Source organism: Ranitomeya variabilis, chromosome 6 (genome assembly GCF_051348905.1).
Source record: "Ranitomeya variabilis isolate aRanVar5 chromosome 6, aRanVar5.hap1, whole genome shotgun sequence".
Lineage (NCBI taxonomy): Eukaryota > Metazoa > Chordata > Amphibia > Anura > Dendrobatidae > Ranitomeya > Ranitomeya variabilis.
Window position 1 is genome coordinate 17,995,046 of NC_135237.1, and position 21,540 is coordinate 18,016,585.

A 21,540-nucleotide genomic window follows, 5' to 3' on the forward strand; every position below is an offset into this window, starting at 1 on the left:
CCTATATACCCCGCTGTATACCCTGCTGTACGCTCTGTACCTGCAGTATACATCACGTATCGCAGCTGGTGGCTCTGGTTGTTGATGCGCTGGTGCAGAGAAAGGTATGTGCCCCCCAGCCCCTATATACCCCGCTGTATACCCCGCTGCACGCTCTGTACCTGCAGTATACACCACGTATCACAGCTGGTGGCTCTGGTTGTTGATGCGCTGGTGCAGAGAAAGGTATGTGCCCCCCAGCCCCTATATACCCCCGCTGTATACCCTGCTGTACGCTCTGTACCTGCAGTATACATCACGTATCACAGCTGGTGGCTCTGGTTGTTGATGCGCTGGTGCAGAGAAAGGTATGTGCCCCCCAGCCCCTATATACCCCGCTGTATACCCTGCTGTACGCTCTGTACCTGCAGTATACATCACGTATCGCAGCTGGTGGCTCTGGTTGTTGATGCGCTGGTGCAGAGAAAGGTATGTGCCCCCCAGCCCCTATATACCCCGCTGTATACCCTGCTGTACGCTCTGTGCCTGCAGTATACACCACGTATCGCAGCTGGTGGCTCTGGTTGTTGATGCGCTGGTGCAGAGAAAGGTATGTGCCCCCCAGCCCCTATATACCCCGCTGTATACCCTGCTGTACGCTCTGTACCTGCAGTATACATCACGTATCGCAGCTGGTGGCTCTGGTTGTTGATGCGCTGGTGCAGAGAAAGGTATGTGCCCCCCAGCCCCTATATACCCCGCTGTATACCCTGCTGTACGCTCTGTGCCTGCAGTATACACCACGTATCGCAGCTGGTGGCTCTGGTTGTTGATGCGCTGGTGCAGAGAAAGGTATGTGCCCCCCAGCCCCTATATACCCCGCTGTATACCCTGCTGTACGCTCTGTACCTGCAGTATACATCACGTATCGCAGCTGGTGGCTCTGGTTGTTGATGCGCTGGTGCAGAGAAAGGTATGTGCCCCCCAGCCCCTATATACCCCGCTGTATACCCTGCTGTACGCTCTGTGCCTGCAGTATACACCACGTATCGCAGCTGGTGGCTCTGGTTGTTGATGCGCTGGTGCAGAGAAAGGTATGTGCCCCCCAGCCCCTATATACCCCGCTGTATACCCTGCTGTACGCTCTGTACCTGCAGTATACATCACGTATCGCAGCTGGTGGCTCTGGTTGTTGATGCGCTGGTGCAGAGACCACCACAGAAGAGGCGCCCCCCCATTGCTCTGCGTGTCTGGATTAAAGCTGTAGAAGGCTGAGAGCGGCCATGTTTTTCCAACCCGTTTAAATTTGTAAAATCTCGCTTTCCATTTTTGCGTCTTCTAAATACGTAATTGGGATAGAAATCGCCAGTGTATTGTACCCTCCCCAATGGGAACAGTTACACCTGCTCCCGCAAAATTATGAATGGGGGAATAAAAAAAATCACCATATCCTGTGATGAGCCGGTCCGCTGCTCGTTTTCCCTGATGCTGGACTGTGATTTGCTTCTTCTAGGGTGGTCCCTGCGGGGTCCTGGCTGCCGTCCAGGCCTGTGTGCTGAAGCATCTGCTCTTCGGGAAGGAGTCTGACAACAGGTGAGATACGCACCATGTAGTCGGATGGTGACACTCTGCATTCCCGGGGGGCACCGTCTGCACTGTCTGATGCCCAAGAACCTCCGTGGGACCCCGGATTTGGGGTTATTAGCGAGCATTTAATTGGGGGACCGCCGGGCTATAGGGGTAAAGTATCGATTGCGATGATCAGCAGAAAATGGGGCTGGCTGCAGCGGCTCCTCACCTGCTACTGCAATCAGACATTTTTCATTTCTGTCTTAAAGGGGTTGTCTCGTCCTATTAAATGAGTAAAATTGAAAATTACTTGTAAAAATAAAACAAGCAACTTTTTAAATTACCTGATGTAAAACCCACAAGAATGAAGGGATGTTTAAGTGGACTGCTCGTTGCTTAGGTAACTGGCCACCTCTGCAGTATCCTAGGCAAGGAACCAGCGCCTCCATGTCGTAAGCCGGACAGATCGCTGACCAGTCGCCCCTATGGTAGAGCACTCGGTCCTGACAGGCGATGCGACCAACGCATACATAAGCTTGCCATCATTTTTAATGCATTCGCAATTTTTGTGCAATTTTCCCGCGAAAAAAACACATCACTGTAAACAACGCAGCATGTTCATTAATTTTGCGGATTTTTTGTGTTTTTGCCGCTATTTATTGCATTGGGAGTCTCCGGAAAAAAATGCAAAAAATCCACCAAAAAATGCGATAAAAAAGGGAAAATAAAACATGCAGATTTCCTGCAGAAAAAGTCCGGTCTTGTTCAGGAAAATTCTGCCCACTTTCCTGAACATGTGCACATAGCCTAAGAGGATCGGGGGGGATCGGTGATGGCAGGACAGGTAATGGGGGGCTGACCAGAGGTGGCCAGAGGACTTCATTGTCTTTTGTAACTCCTTTCCGGTCACTAATTTGCTGGATTTGTGCAAATGAAATCAATAAAAATCAGAATTCCTTTAGAAATTCATAGCGAGATCCGTTCTTGTAGAATCCTTTTCCCTGTCTCTAGTTGTAAGTGGAGCAGCGTTTACCCGGCCTGTGCAGCAGTGGTCGCTCGTGCCCAGGATCCTGCCAACACCTGTGCCCTGCTCATCATTAGATTGACGGACCGTCGTGCAAGGACCCCCATACTCATTGGATTAACGTCGGGCAGAACCAGACAATTATCCAATTTCTACGTGGTCCTCCCGACCCTGCGCTGCACAGAGGGGTCTGGCCGTGGCTTCCTCCCCTCTCCCCATGGATAACACATGAACTCTGGGGAAGGTGGGAGCGCGGACCACACTGCACCTTACAACAACCCTAATACCCTCCATATTAATAATCGTTAAGTGAGGGTGACGTTCCCGCCTGTTGGCTCCTATACGGCGCAGCTTTCCTTGTATTTGTAGCTGGCGTCGCTCTGCAGGAAGCCTGACCTCGTATTGCACTATATGTAATGTGTGACGGACATTGCGGCGTTCGGGGGTTACACATTATCCGGTCCCCGCTTTACTTTTATTGCTGCATTATTACACATCCTAGCGGGATACCCATATAATGGGACATTACCGTACAGTATCCTGTGCACCGGGGGAGGACGGGCAGCGGTACAGGCACCATTATACCCATCATCATTGATATCCTGTGCATCGGGGGAGGACGGGCAGCGGCACAGGCACCATTATACCCATCGTCATTGATATCCTGTGCATCAGGGGAGGACGGGCAGCGGTACAGGCACCATTATACCCATCGTCATTGATATCCTGTGCATCAGGGGAGGACGGGCAGCGGTACAGACACCATTATACCCATCGTCATTGATATCCTGTGCATCGGGGGAGGACGGGCAGCGGCACAGGCACCATTATACCCATCGTCATTGATATCCTGTGCATCGGGGGAGGACGGGCAGCGGTACAGGCACCATTATACCCATCGTCATTGATATTCTGTGCATCGGGGGAGGACGGGCAGCGGTACAGGCACCATTATACCCATCGTCATTGATATCCTGTGCACCGGGGGAGGACGGCAGCGGTACAGGCACCATTATACCCATCGTCATTGATATCCTGTGCACCGGGGGAGGACGGCAGCGGTACAGACACCATTATACCCATCGTCATTGATATCCTGTGCAGCGGGGGAGGACGGGCAGCGGTACAGACACCATTATACCCATCGTCATTGATATCCTGTGCACCGGGGGAGGACGGGCAGCGGTACAGGCACCATTATACCCATCGTCATTGATATTCTGTGCATCGGGGGAGGACGGGCAGCGGTACAGGCACCATTATACCCATCGTCATTGATATCCTGTGCACCGTGGGAGGACGGGCAGCGGTACAGGCACCATTATCCCCATCGTCATTGATATCCTGTGCACCGGGGGAGGACGGGCAGTGGTACGGGCACCATTATACCCATCGTCATTGATATCCTGTGCATCGGGGGAGGATGGGCAGCGGTACAGGCACCATTATACCCATCGTCATTGATATTCTGTGCATCGGGGGAGGACGGGCAGCGGTACAGGCACCATTATACCCATCGTCATTGATATCCTGTGCACCGTGGGAGGACGGGCAGCGGTACAGGCACCATTATCCCCATCGTCATTGATATCCTGTGCACCGGGGGAGGACGGGCAGTGGTACGGGCACCATTATACCCATCGTCATTGATATCCTGTGCATCGGGGGAGGATGGGCAGCGGTACAGGCACCATTATACCCATCGTCATTGATATTCTGTGCATCGGGGGAGGATGGGCAGCGGTACAGGCACCATTATACCCATCGTCATTGATATTCTGTGCATCGGGGGAGGACGGGCAGCGGTACAGGCACCATTATACCCATCGTCATTGATATCCTGTGCACCGTGGGAGGACGGGCAGCGGTACAGGCACCATTATACCCATCGTCATTGATATCCTGTGCATCGGGGGAGGACGGGCAGCGGTACGGGCACCATTATACCCATCGTCATTGATATCCTGTGCATCGGGGGAGGACGGGCAGCGGTACAGGCACCATTATACCCATCGTCATTGATATCCTGTGCATCGGGGGAGGACGGGCAGCAGTACAGGCACCATTATACCCATCGTCATTGATATCCTGTGCACTGGGGAGGACGGGCAGTGGTACAAGCACCATTATACCCATCGTCATTGATATCCTGTGCATCGGGGGAGGACGGGCAGCGGTACAGGCACCATTATACCCATCGTCATTGATATTCTGTGCACCGTGGGAGGACGGGCAGCGGTACAGGCACCATTATACCCATCGTCATTGATATCCTGTGCACCGTGGGAGGACGGGCAGCGGTACAGGCACCATTATACCCATCGTCATTGATATCCTGTGCACCGTGGGAGGACGGGCAGCGGTACAGGCACCATTATACCCATCGTCATTGATATCCTGTGCACCGGGGGAGGACGGGCAGCGGTACAGGCACCATTATACCCATCGTCATTGATATCCTGTGCACCGTGGGAGGACGGGCAGCGGTACAGGCACCATTATACCCATCGTCATTGATATCCTGTGCACCGGGGGAGGACGGGCAGCGGTACAGACACCCATTATACCCATCGTCATTGATATTCTGTGCACCGGGGGAGGACGGGCAGTGGTACAGACATCATTATACCCATCGTCATTGATATCCTGTGCACCGGGGGAGGACGGGCAGCGGTACAGACATCATTATACCCATCGTCATTGATATCCTGTGCATCGGGGGAGGACGGGCAGCGGTACAGGCACCATTATACCCATCGTCATTGATATCCTGTGCACCGGGGGAGGACGGGCAGCGGTACGGGCACCATTATACCCATCGTCATTGATATCCTGTGCACCGGGGGAGGACGGGCAGCGGTACGGGCACCATTATACCCATCGTCATTGATATCCTGTGCATCGGGGGAGGACGGGCAGCGGTACAGACACCATTATACCCATCGTCATTGATATCCTGTGCATCGGGGGAGGACGGGCAGCGGTACAGACACCATTATACCCATCGTCATTGATATCCTGTGCACCGTGGGAGGACGGGCAGCGGTACAGGCACCATTATACCCATCGTCATTGATATCCTGTGCACCGGGGGAGGACGGGCAGCGGTACGGGCACCATTATACCCATCGTCATTGATATCCTGTGCACCGGGGGAGGACGGGCAGCGGTACGGGCACCATTATACCCATCGTCATTGATATCCTGTGCATCGGGGGAGGACGGGCAGCGGTACAGGCACCATTATACCCATCGTCATTGATATCCTGTGCACCGGGGGAGGACGGGCAGCGGTACAGGCACCATTATACCCATCGTCATTGATATCCTGTGCACCGGGGGAGGACGGGCAGCGGTACGGGCACCATTATACCCATCGTCATTGATATCCTGTGCACCGGGGGAGGACGGGCAGCGGTACAGGCACCATTATACCCATCGTCATTGATATCCTGTGCATCGGGGGAGGACGGGCAGCGGTACAGGCACCATTATACCCATCGTCATTGATATCCTGTGCACCGGGGGAGGACGGGCAGCGGTACACTCACCATTATACCCATCGTCATTGATATCCTGTGCATCGGGGGAGGACGGGCAGCGGTACAGACACCATTATACCCATCGTCATTGATATCCTGTGCATCGGGGGAGGACGGGCAGCGGTACAGGCACCATTATACCCATCGTCATTGATATCCTGTGCATCGGGGGAGGACGGGCAGCGGTACAGGCACCATTATACCCATCGTCATTGATATTCTGTGCACCGGGGGAGGATGGGCAGCGGTACAGGCACCATTATACCCATCGTCATTGATATTCTGTGCATCGGGGGAGGACGGGCAGCGGTACAGGCACCATTATACCCATCGTCATTGATATCCTGTGCATCGGGGGAGGACGGGCAGCGGTACAGGCACCATTATACCCATCGTCATTGATATCCTGTTCATCGGGGGAGGACGGGCAGCGGTACAGGCACCATTATACCCATCGTCATTGATATCCTGTGCATCGGGGGAGGACGGGCAGCGGTACAGACACCATTATACCCATCGTCATTGATATCCTGTGCACCGGGGGAGGACGGGCAGCGGTACAGACATCATTATACCCATCGTCATTGATATCCTGTGCAGCGGGGGAGGACGGGCAGCGGTACAGACATCATTATACCCATCGTCATTGATATCCTGTGCACCGGGGGAGGACGGGCAGCGGTACGGGCACCATTATACCCATCGTCATTGATATCCTGTGCATCGGGGGAGGACGGGCAGCGGTACAGGCACCATTATACCCATCGTCATTGATATCCTGTTCATCGGGGGAGGACGGGCAGCGGTACAGGCACCATTATACCCATCGTCATTGATATCCTGTGCACCGGGGGAGGACGGGCAGCGGTACAGGCACCATTATACCCATCGTCATTGATATCCTGTGCACCGGGGGAGGACGGGCAGCGGTACAGACACCATTATACCCATCGTCATTGATATCCTGTGCACCGGGGGAGGACGGGCAGCGGTACAGACACCCATTATACCCATCGTCATTGATATCCTGTGCACCGGGGGAGGACGGGCAGCGGTACGGGCACCATTATACCCATCGTCATTGATATCCTGTGCACCGGGGGAGGACGGGCAGCGGTACAGACACCATTATACCCATCGTCATTGATATCCTGTGCACCGGGGGAGGACGGGCAGCGGTACAGACACCCATTATACCCATCGTCATTGATATCCTGTGCACCGGGGGAGGATGGGCAGCGGTACAGACACCCATTATACCCATCGTCATTGATATCCTGTGCACCGGGGGAGGATGGGCAGCGGTACAGACATCATTATACCCATCGTCATTGATATCCTGTGCATCGGGGGAGGACGGGCAGCGGTACAGACATCATTATACCCATCGTCATTGATATCCTGTGCATCGGGGGAGGACGGGCAGCGGTACAGACATCATTATACCCATCGTCATTGATATTCTGTGCATCGGGGGAGGACGGGCAGCGGTACAGACACCATTATACCCATCGTCATTGATATTCTGTGCATCGGGGGAGGACGGGCAGCGGTACAGGCACCATTATACCCATCGTCATTGATATCCTGTGCATCGGGGGAGGACGGGCAGCGGTACAGACATCATTATACCCATCGTCATTAATATCCTGTGCACCGGGGGAGGACGGGCAGCGGTACAGGCACCATTATACCCATCGTCATTGATATTCTGTGCATCGGGGGAGGACGGGCAGCGGTACAGACACCATTATACCCATCGTCATTGATATCCTGTGCATCGGGGGAGGACGGGCAGCGGTACGGGCACCATTATACCCATCGTCATTGATATCCTGTGCATCGGGGGAGGACGGGCAGCGGTACTGGCACCATTATACCCATCGTCATTGATATCCTGTGCATCGGGGGAGGACGGGCAGCGGTACAGGTACCATTATACCCATCGTCATTGATATTTTTTTCTTTTTTTATCGTTTCTATGTTGCCAGCTGGATTCTGCAGCCTTCGGACGCGGTCAGGACAAGCTGCCTGTATAAAGCCCTCGCTGATGTCCTGTGGCGTGCCGGAGATGGCAAGGAGGCCGTGGTCACATTGTGAGTAGATACGTGCGTGATGAGACACATGGAGAGCGGAGAAGAGGCCGGCCGCTTCCTAAATGGCCGCATTGATGGGAATGGAAATGATCCCTTACACAGTGCCGATTGAACACTATGGGGTCCATGTAATGGGGGTGCTTGGGGCTAACCCTATAATACCCACCCGCCATAAATATACGGCAGGCGGCCATGACCTGAGACTCGTGCCAATGTGTATTTATGGCCTGAGCGATTAGACAGCTGATTGTTGGGCGCCCGGACCCAGAGAAGTCGGACGTAGTTTCCACCACTTCAGTCTTCGCTGTTCTTCCATACGTGGTGCTGAATACAATAAAGGAAGCGCCGGGGTCACGTAACCGCCGGGTTTCTGGTACTGGGAGACTGATTCTGGGTTTAGCTAGACCCCAAGAAGCCCTAACTGGGAAAGAGGTCACACATTACAGAAAAAAAGTCCACTGTGGATTTCCGCAGCAGAAAGGTGAAAGTTTTAAAATTTGCAGACAAAGACAATTTTCCTTCTAAAAAAGCCCACAGCATCTGTATAGGACATCCCGTGTGGACTTCCAGATTATAGGATGCCGGATTAGAGGGCTGGTCATAGGATGATGCATCCTGTTCACATCTTGCAGGTCGTCTGGAAGGCAGCAGTTCACTCCAGCCGGAAGATACCGAGCTGATGGGATCCTAGAAAGTGTAAGTCACTATATTATATTGACATAAATGTGAAATGTAAAAGTTAAAACACTGCCACCATGCAGCCGCCACTAGGGGGAGCTCAGGAGTTTTCTGTATACACTCTTCTCATTGCGTTCAATGTATATACTGTATTCGTTGAGCTCCCTCTAGTGGTGGCTGCCGGCAGAAAGAATTTTATTCTTCAACATGAGAATTGTGCAGGCATTTGGAGCTCTGACCAATGTAAAGATAAATTAATAAATTAATTGTTATTGAATTTTAAATCTGTTTAGAAATTAGTCCTTTTTTCTAAAATAATAAAATTTAAAGAAGATTTGTCTCTTGCTCCAAAAAACTGAGTTAAATACTTAGTTAATTCCCCTGATTCTGCGGCTCTTTTCCTTTTTGTGCTGCATCGCTGCATTGCAGAGAAATTCAAGTTTGTTTCTTCTGGAGCGCATTATGTGAAATCTCTGCTTGTAGTACAACTGGGCGTTTCTTCAGAGTGTTCTCTGGGGGCGTGTCCTTTAACCCTGCAGCGATCGGTGCAGGTTCTGATTGCTGCGGTTAGAAGCAGATGCTGGCTGTATAACACAGCCCTCATCTCCTGCTCCATTCAGCCCTTACCGACCTCTGATGAAAATCTAGCTGTTCAATAGAAAACCCCTCCACCCTCCTCGGAGGTGTCCACATCCTATAACATTTGGGGTGGAATTGCCCTTTAAATAAGAACATCCTCTCCTGCGGCCGGTTGCGGGGGACAGAGACTCTACATATTGGACGGTAAGCTCCTCCGGGCACTAGACCAACATTGCTTTGTTCACCCCGGTGTAAAACTTGCTGGAGGTCGGCAAAACAACAGAGCGAGCCAACGAGAGGAGTATTTATTAACCAGGACGGAGCGGCGCTGCCCTGCGGCTCCTCCGAAGATTTGGAATATTCTCCTACGTCTCATGGACAGAAGTTCACAATGGAAAACTACAAGGGGCCATACTGGTTGTGGCCGCGGGGGTCTTATACCAGTTATCTGTAATCCAGTGTTCTACCAGTGTCCTGGGAAGATAAATCACTGTAAAGGGGTCCGCAGCGCAGAGCATGTGACAGAACAGCTTAGAGGGGCAAAAGAGAGAGGAATATTCCGTATGATGCTGTGCGGGGCCGGTGCATGACACAGGGAATGTCTGTGCACATATGTACACAGTGACTGCACCAGCAGAATAGTGAGCGCAGCTCTGGAGTATAATACAGGATGTAACTCAGGATCAGTAATGTATGTACACAGTGACTGCACCAGCAGAATAGTGAGTGCAGCTCTGGGGTATAATACAGGGTGTAACTCAGGATCAGTAATGTAATGTATGTACACAGTGACTGCACCAGCAGAATAGTGAGTGCAGCTCTGGGGTATAACATAGGATGTAACTCAGGATCAGTAATGTAATGTATGTACACAGTGACTGCACCAGCAGAATAGTGAGTGCAGCTCTGGAGTATAATACAGGATGTAACTCAGGATCAGTAATGTATGTACACAGTGACTGCACCAGCAGAATAGTGAGTGCAGCTCTGGAGTATAATACAGGATGTAACTCAGGATCAGTAATGTAATGTATGTACACAGTGACTGCACCAGCAGAATAGTGAGTGCAGCTCTGGGGTATAATACAGGGTGTAACTCAGGATCAGTAATGTAATGTATGTACACAGTGACTGCATCAGCAGAATAGTGAGTGCAGCTCTGGAGTATAATACAGGATGTAACTCAGGATCAGTAATGTAATGTATGTACACAGTGACTGCACCAGCAGAATAGTGAGTGCAGCTCTGGGGTATAATACAGGATGTAACTCAGGATCAGTAATGTAATGTATGTACACAGTGACTGCACCAGCAGAATAGTGAGTGCAGCTCTGGGGTATAATACAGGAGGTAACTCAGGATCAGTAATGTAATGTATGTACACAGTGACTGCACCAGCAGAATAGTGAGCGCAGCTCTGGGGTATAATACCGGAGGTAACTCAGGATCAGTAATGTAATGTATGTACTCAGTGACTGCACCAGCAGAATAGTGAGTGTAGCTCTGGGGTATAATACCGGAGGTAACTCAGGATCAGTAATGTATGTACACAGTGACTGCACCAGCAGAATAGTGAGTGCAGCTCTGGAGTATAATACAGGATGTAACTCAGGACCAGTAATGTAATGTATGTACACAGTGACTGCACCAGCAGAATAGTGAGTGCAGCTCTGGGGTATAATACCAGAGGTAACTCAGGATCAATAATGTATGTACACAGTGACTGCACCAGCAGAATAGTGAGTGCAGCTCTGGAGTATAATACAGGATGTAACTCAGGATCAGTAATGTAATGTATGTACACAGTGACTGCACCAGCAGAATAGTGAGTGCAGCTCTGGAGTATAATACAGGATGTAACTCAGGATCAGTAATGTAATGTATGTACACAGTGACTGCACCAGCAGAATAGTGAGTGCAGGTCTGGGGTATAATACAGGCTGTAACTCAGGATCAGTAATGTAATGTATGTACATAGTGACTGCACCAGCAGAATAGTGAGTGCAGCTCTGGGGTATAATACCGGAGGTAACTCAGGATCAGTAATGTATGTACACAGTGACTGCACCAGCAGAATAGTGAGTGCAGCTCTGGAGTATAATACAGGATGTAACTCAGGACCAGTAATGTAATGTATGTACACAGTGACTGCACCAGCAGAATAGTGAGTGCAGCTCTGGGGTATAATACCGGAGGTAACTCAGGATCAATAATGTATGTACACAGTGACTGCACCAGCAGAATAGTGAGTGCAGCTCTGGAGTATAATACAGGATGTAACTCAGGATCAGTAATGTAATGTATGTACCCAGTGACTGCACCAGCAGAATAGTGAGTGCAGCTCTGGAGTATAATACAGGATGTAACTCAGGATCAGTAATGTAATGTATGTACACAGTGACTGCACCAGCAGAATAGTGAGTGCAGCTCTGGGGTATAATACCGGAGGTAACTCAGGATCAGTAATGTAATGTATGTACACAGTGACTCCACCAGCAGAATAGTGAGTGCAGCTCTGGGGTATAATACAGGAGGTAACTCAGGATCAGTAATGTAATGTATGTACACAGTGACTGCACCAGCAGAATAGTGAGTGCGGCTCTGGGGTATAATACAGGAGGTAACTCAGGATCAGTAATGTAATGTATGTACACAGTGACTGCACCAACAGAATAGTGAGTGCAGCTCTGGGGTATAATACAGGATGTAACTCAGGATCAGTAATGTAATGTATGTACAGAGTGACTGCACCAGCAGAATAGTGAGTGCAGCTCTGGAGTATAATAAAGGATGTAACTCAGGATCAGTAATGTAATATATGTACACAGTGACTGCACCAGCAGAATAGTGAGTGCAGCTCTGGGGTATAATACAGGATGTAACTCAGGATCAGTAATGTAATGTATGTACAGAGTGACTGCACCAGCAGAATAGTGAGTGCAGCTCTGGAGTATAATAAAGGATGTAACTCAGGATCAGTAATGTAATGTATGTACACAGTGACTGCACCAGCAGAATAGTGAGTGCGGCTCTGGGGTATAATACAGGATGTAACTCAGGATCAGTAATGTAATGTATGTACACAGTGACTGCACCAGCAGAATAGTGAGTGCAGCTCTGGGGTATAATACCGGAGGTAACTCAGGATCAGTAATGTATGTACACAGTGACTGCACCAGCAGAATAGTGAGTGCAGCTCTGGAGTATAATAGAGGATGTAACTCAGGATCAGTAATGTAATGTATGTACACAGTGACTGCACCAGCAGAATAGTGAGTGCAGCTCTGGAGTAAAATACAGGATGTAACTCAGGATCAGTAATGTAATGTATGTACATAGTGACTGCACCAGCAGGATAGTGAGTGCAGCTCTGGGGTATAATACAGGATATAACTCAGGATCAGTAATGTAATGTGTGTACACAGTGACTGCACCAGCAGAATAGTGAGTGCAGCTCTGGGGTATAATACAGGATGTAACTCAGGATCAGTAATGTAATGTGTGTACACAGTGACTGCACCAGCAGGATAGTGAGTGCAGCTCTGGGGTATAATACAGGATATAACTCAGGATCAGTAATGTAATGTGTGTACACAGTGACTGCACCAGCAGAATAGTGAGTGCAGCTCTGGAGTATAATACAGGATGTAACTCAGGACCAGTAATGTAATGTATGTACACAGTGACTGCACCAGCAGAATAGTGAGTGCAGCTCTGGGGTATAATACCGGAGGTAACTCAGGATCAGTAATGTATGTACACAGTGACTGCACCAGCAGAATAGTGAGTGCAGCTCTGGAGTATAATACAGGATGTAACTCAGGATCAGTAATGTAATGTATGTACACAGTGACTGCACCAGCAGAATAGTGAGTGCAGCTCTGGAGTATAATACAGGATGTAACTCAGGATCAGTAATGTAATGTATGTACACAGTGACTGCACCAGCAGAATAGTGAGTGCAGCTCTGGGGTATAATACCGGAGGTAACTCAGGATCAGTAATGTAATGTATGTACACAGTGACTCCACCAGCAGAATAGTGAGTGCAGCTCTGGGGTATAATACAGGAGGTAACTCAGGATCAGTAATGTAATGTATGTACACAGTGACTGCACCAGCAGAATAGTGAGTGCGGCTCTGGGGTATAATACAGGAGGTAACTCAGGATCAGTAATGTAATGTATGTACACAGTGACTGCACCAACAGAATAGTGAGTGCGGCTCTGGGGTATAATGCAGGATGTAACTCAGGATCAGTAATGTAATGTATGTACAGAGTGACTGCACCAGCAGAATAGTGAGTGCAGCTCTGGAGTATAATAAAGGATGTAACTCAGGATCAGTAATGTAATGTATGTACACAGTGACTGCACCAGCAGAATAGTGAGTGCAGCTCTGGGGTGTAATACAGGAGGTAACTCAGGATCAGTAATGTAATGTATGTACACAGTGACTGTACCAGCAGAATAGTGAGTGCAGCTCTGGGGTATAATACAGGAGGTAACTCAGGATCAGTAATGTAATGTATGTACACAGTGACTGCACCAGCAGGATAGTGAGTGCAGCTCTGGGGTATAATACAGGATATAACTCAGGATCAGTAATGTAATGTGTGTACACAGTGACTGCACCAGCAGAATAGTGAGTGCAGCTCTGGAGTATAATACAGGATGTAACTCAGGATCAGTAATGTATGTACACAGTGACTGCACCAGCAGAATAGTGAGTGCAGCTCTGGAGTATAATACTGGATGTTACTCAGGATCAGTAATGTAATGTATGTACACAGTGACTGCACCAGCAGAATAGTGAGTGCAGCTCTGGGCTATAATACAGGATGTAACTCAGGATCAGTAATGTAATGTATGTACACAGTGACTGCACCAGCAGAATAGTGAGTGCAGCTCTGGAGTATAATACAGGATGTTACTCAGGATCAGTAATGTAATGTATGTACACAGTGACTGCAGCAGCAGAATAGTGAGTGCAGCTCTGGAGTATAATACAGGATGTAACTCAGGATCAGTAATGTATGTACACAGTGACTGCACCAGCAGAATAGTGAGTGCAGCTCTGGTGTATAATACAGGAGGTAACTCAGGATCAGTAATGTAATGTATGTACACAGTGACTGCACCAGCAGAAAAGTGAGTGCAGCTCTGGTGTATAATACAGGATGTAACTCAGGATCAGTAATGTATGTTCTCAGTGACTGCATCAGCAGAATAGTGAGCGCAGCTCTGGGGTATAATACAGGATGTAACTCAGGATCAGTAATGTAATGTATGTACACAGTGACTGCACCAGCAGAATAGTGAGCGCAGCTCTGGGGTATAATACAGGCTGTAACTCAGGATCAGTAATGTAATTTATGTACACAGTGACTGCACCAGCAGAATAGTGAGTGCAGCTCTGGGGTATAATACAGGATGTAACTCAGGATCAGTAATGTAATGTATGTACACAGTGACTGCACCAGCAGAATAGTGAGTGCAGCTCTGGAGTATAATACAGGATGTAACGCAGGATCAGTAATGTATGTACACAGTGACTGCAGCAGCAGAATAGTGAGTGCAGCTCTGGAGTATAATACAGGATGTAACTCAGGGTCAGTAATGTAATGTATGTACACAGTGACTGCACCAGCAGAATAGTGAGTGCAGCTCTGGGGTATAATACAGGATGTAACTCAGGATCAGTAATGTATGTACACAGTGACTGCACGAGCAGAATAGTGAGTGCAGCTCTGGAGTATAATACAGGATGTAACTCAGGATCAGTAATGTAATGTATGTACACAGTGACTGCACCAGCAGAATAGTGAGTGCAGCTCTGGAGTATAATACAGGATGTAACTCAGGATCAGTAATGTAATGTATGTACACAGTGACTGCACCAGCAGAATAGTGAGTGCAGCTCTGGGCTATAATACAGGATGTAACTCAGGATCAGTAATGTAATGTATGTACACAGTGACTGCACCAGCAGAATAGTGAGTGCAGCTCTGGAGTATAATACAGGATGTAACGCAGGATCAGTAATGTATGTACCCAGTGACTGCACCAGCAGAATAGTGAGTGCAGCTCTGGAGTATAATACAGAATGTAACTCAGGATCAGTAATATATGTACACAGTGACTGCACCAGCAGAATAGTGAGTGCAGCTCTGGGGTATAATACAGGAGGTAACTCAGGATCAGTAATGTATGTACACAGTGACTGCACCAGCAGAATAGTGAGTGCAGCTCTGGAGTATAATACAGGATGTAACTCAGGCTCTGTAATGTATGTACCCAGTGACTGCACCAGCAGAATAGTGAGTGCAGCTCTGGAGTGTGATGTGCTGTGGATATCAGGTAATTATATATGTGCAGTGCCGGTCGGTATATGAGATCGTTGATCTTATTATCTGCTCTCAGTGATTTGTCCCTTTCTCTTCTCCGTGTGTCCGCGTTCTGTTTTCCTTGCCTGTTACATGCTTTGTGCCATCACAAGTGACCTGTATTAATGTGAATTCTAATTTTCCGGCAGCTCATCCTGTATAACTTCAGACGATACGAGGATCTTGTGACCTTCCTGCGGCAGAACATTAATCAGGTGAATTACTCCGCCGTGTTACATTGTGAACCTATTAGTGTCATTGTAAATGGATGTTCCCTCGTGAGTTAATCAGAAATTACTCGGGGTCTTGGGTCAGTGCGAAGGCGGAATAAATATGATAATATCCGGCTGGTGATCCGAGAAGGAAGGAACGGAGACTCTTCACGACATCAAGGCCTTTCTGGTAATCGGCGCGTTTCACGTCTGTAGTCCGAGTGCTGTGATCTGGGGACATAACCCGGCCGCTGACCATCTCCAGCCTAAATAACACAAGGTTCAGTGTACGCAGCTCCGCTGCTCATCTATGTGTCTCCAGGGTTAGAACATGGAACCAGATATGTAGTGATCCTGCCGCTATCGGTTAAAGGGGTATTCCTGTAACAATAACTGATCACTTACCGTGAGGAATTCGTGATAAAGGCGAGATAAGTGGGAGTCTGACCACTAAGACCCCACCGATCACTTTAATGGGGAACTTGGATCTCGGTTTGGATAGGACAGAAGTCGAGGATTCCGACTACTTCTCCATCTTTCCCTATGAGGCAGTTGGTGATAGCTGAACTCTGGGCTCGTGCTTGACCTCCGCTTTATATGAACGGGGGTCTTCTGTTCTACCAGCAATCGAGTAGTCATCACACTTATCAAGGAGGGGGAATAGTTTCCTGCAACACCTGTTTATGGTGTCCGCACACAGGGCAGTGAAGGTTCATCCAGAATGTATGCTGTTATCGGTGGTGAAGAAGGATCAGACATATTGTATTTCAGCATGCCCGATCCTTACGTTCCTTTGTCTTTTCCTTTATTCCCCCATCCCTATTGAAAAACCATGCACTCTCAGCCGAGCGATTTCTGATCTTGCTTTACTTTTCCCAGTTTGAGCACGGCCCCTACGGATGTATCCTGCTGACCGTCTCCGTCATCCTCTCCAGAACAGTGGAACTGTGAGTATATATAATGTATACTGTGTGCGTGGTGTAATATGAGCGCCGTGCTCTGCGGTCTCCATGGACAGCGAGGGTGCACAATCCGACAGAGCCCGTTCTCCAGACCCTCACCCAGCTGGCAAGGTGTCGCCTATTGGGTGAACACATTATTACTGGTTCAGCTTTAGGCTAGGGTCACATTGTGTTAGGGCAATCGGTTTAGCGCTAAGCGCTAGCGGATTGCGCTAACGCAATGTCTTTTTCGGGGTCGCGTTAAACATCCCCGCTAGCGCAGATCCCCGATCTGCGAGAGCGGGGAACGGACCTCGGGCGCGCCGCGGACGCTGCAAGCAGTGTCCGAGGCGCGCTACAAAAGAACGGCACATCGCTAGCGCGAGCCGAAAATGACACGCGCTAGCAATGTGCTTTAACATTGCCGGCAATGGGAGCGCTAACGGACGCGGTGCACGGCGTTAATTTCCCCGTGCAACGCTGTCCGTTAGCGCTCAGCCATAAACGCAATGTGACCCTAGCCTAACACATTATATTACAGCCAGATGTCGTCTATGGAGAACATCCGCTCTAAATTACAGCAGTCACTTTGTGTCTCTTTATTTTACTTTTTTTGCGAGGTCTCATTTATAGTAAGATCCGTTTTTTATTGATACTCTTTTGGGGTACGTAGGACATTTTAATCTCTTTTATTTATTACATTTTTTCCTTTTTTACATGGGACTTCCAGCTATTGAAAAAAAAAAAAGCAATTCTAGTGTTTCGATTTTTATTGAGGTTCAACATTTGGGTTAAATAATTTTACATTTAATCGGACTGTTACCGAGGCAGCAATACCGAATATTTTTATTTAATTCTATATTTTTAACTGGGGGAAAAGGGTTTTATGTTTTTCTTAAAAAAATGTAAATATATTTTTCAACATTTTTTTGCATTTTTAATCTAATTTTTTACTCCTGCATATAATTATTATTATTTATTATTATTCTGCATAGATAGGGGGGATTGTGATCTTTCGATTGCTTATAATTATACAGTTCAGACGGTGAGGGCCATGACGGTGTACCAGGAGTACCGAGGAGCGTACCCGCTGCTGCCGGCTGCCCTCGGCGCCCTGTGATTACGAGGCGAGGCCGGGGGCATTTAAAGCGAATGCCCCTTTTCTTAATCTCTTAAATGCTGCTTTCAAACTTGACTTTGGCATGTGAGTGGTTGAAGGGGTTTTAACCTTTTTTCCTGCTGTACTGGTTAGGGGTAAAGCGTGTGGCGGAGGGGGCACTTCAGTGTTCAGTAGCCGCTCTTGGCTACTGTAGGTGGGCTCCATACATTTGTAGAGTGGCCACTGAACCCTGTACAGGACTGTGTCGTGCCTACGAGTGCTGATGCTGGCTGATCGGTCTGAGGTGCCAGGTGTCGGACCCCCAACTATCTGATATTGATCACCTATCCTAGTGTCATGGAAACCCCCTTTAAAATGCTGTGATTGGCTCCAGTGTCATCAGTTCCCCCGAGGTGCCGGCTGTATTATGCACTCAGCTCCTGGGTTTTCACTTCCACCGTACATGTACAGCGATCATAACCAGAGGGTTAAAGGGCTATTCCAGGTCCCTAGGATGTGCCTGCACTTTATGAGCTGTGAGGTCTGAAGTCTGAATCCCCCCAGACCCTGAGAATGAAGAGGATACAACGCTGCCACCTCCTGGGTCTGCAGGGAATTGCAGTGCTATGTCAGGCCACACTGAGGGTCCCTGCACAGCGGGCGACCAGCGTGACACAGAAACGGACCCTACTGACCATAGTGTGATGTGTAAGGTAAATGCCCCCGTAACTGCGGAGCCGTCCCGACGCTCTGGTGCGTTTGGCACTGTGATGTTTGCTATAATACCAGTCAGAGGATTCAGTGAGCCCCTCTGCGAGAGTTTGACCCCTGGAGAGCCAGGTATCCGGGGAGTCTCTGCCACGACCATTGTGCAGCCGGACCAGTTTACATTGCTGACAGACTTATGGCAGAACATGAAAAGTCAGGGAAGGACATTTTGATTTTTGCCCGGATTTCTCATTTTTCCACTTGTCAGGGAGGTCTCGACTGTTTATCGCATCGCCCGCCAGCTCCTAATCAGCAGTATTAACTGTTACAATCTCGCTGAAAGCCTGCGGGCGATGAGAAGTAGCTGGTATCAGAGGGAGAAGCTATCACGTTCGCTCCCGGAGGTACACTGACCATCAACTGCCAGAGAAGAAGAGGTCTGTGCCCAGAGCCCCATAGAAGTCACTGAAGCCCCCTTTAAAGGGAATAGGAACTGAGCTGCAGTCCCCCGACAACGGGCACTACACCGTGCAAAGAGCAGACATGTGCACTGCTTACATCCTACCCGATGATCAGTGCGGGACTGCCAGATGCCGGACCCCACTGATCTAATATTAGCCCCTTGTTTGGCCTCACTTGTGATCCAGTAACATAAATCTGTCAATTACCTGCAATTGGTTGGTATACAGGCACAGCTTTCTATCAAACATTGTATAAAGCTCTAGAGCTGCAATCACTATTATGCTGGTGCAGTCACTGTGTACATACATTACATTACTGATCCTGAGTTACATCCTGTATTATACTCCAGAGCTGCACTCACTATTCTGCTGGTGCAGTCACTGTGTACATACATTACTGATCCTGAGTTACATCCTGTATTATACCCCAGAGCTGCACTCACTATTCTGCTGGTGCAGTCACTGTGTACATACATTACATTACTGATCCTGAGTTACCTCCTGTATTATACCCCAGAGCTGCACTCACTATTCTGCTGGTGCAGTCACTGTGTACATACATTACATTACTGATCCTGAGTTACATCCTGTATTATACTCCAGAGCTGCACTCACTATTCTGCTGGTGCAGTCACTGTGTACATACAGTACATTACTGATTCTGAGTTACATCCTGTATTATACCCCAGAGCTGCACTCACTATTCTGCTGGTGCAGTCACTGTGTACATACAGTACATTACTGATTCTGAGTTACATCCTGTATTATACTCCAGAGCTGCACTCACTATTCTGCTGGTGCAGTCACTGTGTACATACATTACATTACTGATCCTGAGTTACATCCTGTATTATACTCCAGAGCTGCACTCACTATTCTGCTGGTGCAGTCACTGTGTACATACATTACTGATCCTGCGTTACATCCTGTATTATACTCCAGAGCTGCACTCACTATTCTGCTGGTGCAGTCACTGTGTACATACATTACATTACTGATCCTGAGTTACATCCTGTATTATACCCCAGAGCTGCACTCACTATTCTGCTGGTGCAGTCACTGTGTACATACATTACATTACTGATCCTGAGTTACCTTCTGTATTATACCCCAGAGCTGCACTCACTATTCTGCTGGTGCAGTCACTGTGTACATACATTACATTACTGATCCTGAGTTACCTCCTGTATTATACCCCAGAGCTGCACTCACTATTCTGCTGGTGCAGTCACTGTGTACATACATTACATTACTGATCCTGAGTTACATCCTGTATTATACTCCAGAGCTGCACTCACTATTCTGCTGGTGCAGTCACTGTGTACATACAGTACATTACTGATTCTGAGTTACATCCTGTATTATACCCCAGAGCTGCACTCACTATTCTGCTGGTGCAGTCACTGTGTACATACAGTACATTACTGATTCTGAGTTACATCCTGTATTATACTCCAGAGCTGCACTCACTATTCTGCTGGTGCAGTCACTGTGTACATACATTACATTACTGATCCTGAGTTACATCCTGTATTATACTCCAGAGCTGCACTCACTATTCTGCTGGTGCAGTCACTGTGTACATACATTACTGATCCTGCGTTACATCCTGTATTATACTCCAGAGCTGCACTCACTATTCTGCTGGTGCAGTCACTGTGTACATACATTACATTACTGATCCTGAGTTACATCCTGTATTATACCCCAGAGCTGCACTCACTATTCTGCTGGTGCAGTCACTGTGTACATACATTACTGATCCTGCGTTACATCCTGTATTATACTCCAGAGCTGCACTCACTATTCTGCTGGTGCAGTCACTGTGTACATACATTACATTACTGATCCTGAGTTACCTCCTGTATTATACCCCAGAGCTGCACTCACTATTCTGCTGGTGCAGTCACTGTGTACATACATTACATTACTGATCCTGAGTTACATCCTGTATTATACTCCAGAGCGGCACTCACTATTCTGCTGGTGCAGTCACTGTGTACATACAGTACATTACTGATTCTGAGTTACATCCTGTATTATACCCCAGAGCTGCACTCACTATTCTGCTGGTGCAGTCACTGTGTACATACAGTACATTACTGATTCTGAGTTACATCCTGTATTATACTCCAGAGCTGCACTCACTATTCTGCTGGTGCAGTCACTGTGTACATACATTACATTACTGATCCTGAGTTACCTCCTGTATTATACCCCAGAGCTGCACTCACTATTCTGCTGGTGCAGTCACTGTGTACATACATT

The 21,540-nt window shown here is 48.6% G+C and overlaps 1 protein-coding gene across 1 annotated transcript in view; it reads left to right on the forward strand.

Moving 5' to 3' along the window:
• MINDY4 (MINDY lysine 48 deubiquitinase 4) overlaps positions 1 to 21,540 on the forward strand; it is a 120,213-nt gene that overhangs the window by 33,370 nt on the left and 65,303 nt on the right. Inside the window, exons 9-13 of the mRNA XM_077267981.1 lie at positions 1,493 to 1,572; positions 8,106 to 8,210; positions 8,843 to 8,906; positions 16,001 to 16,066; positions 16,943 to 17,010. Coding sequence (XP_077124096.1) covers positions 1,493 to 1,572; positions 8,106 to 8,210; positions 8,843 to 8,906; positions 16,001 to 16,066; positions 16,943 to 17,010 — 383 coding nt within the window. The remainder of the gene's footprint in view (positions 1 to 1,492; positions 1,573 to 8,105; positions 8,211 to 8,842; positions 8,907 to 16,000; positions 16,067 to 16,942; positions 17,011 to 21,540) is intronic.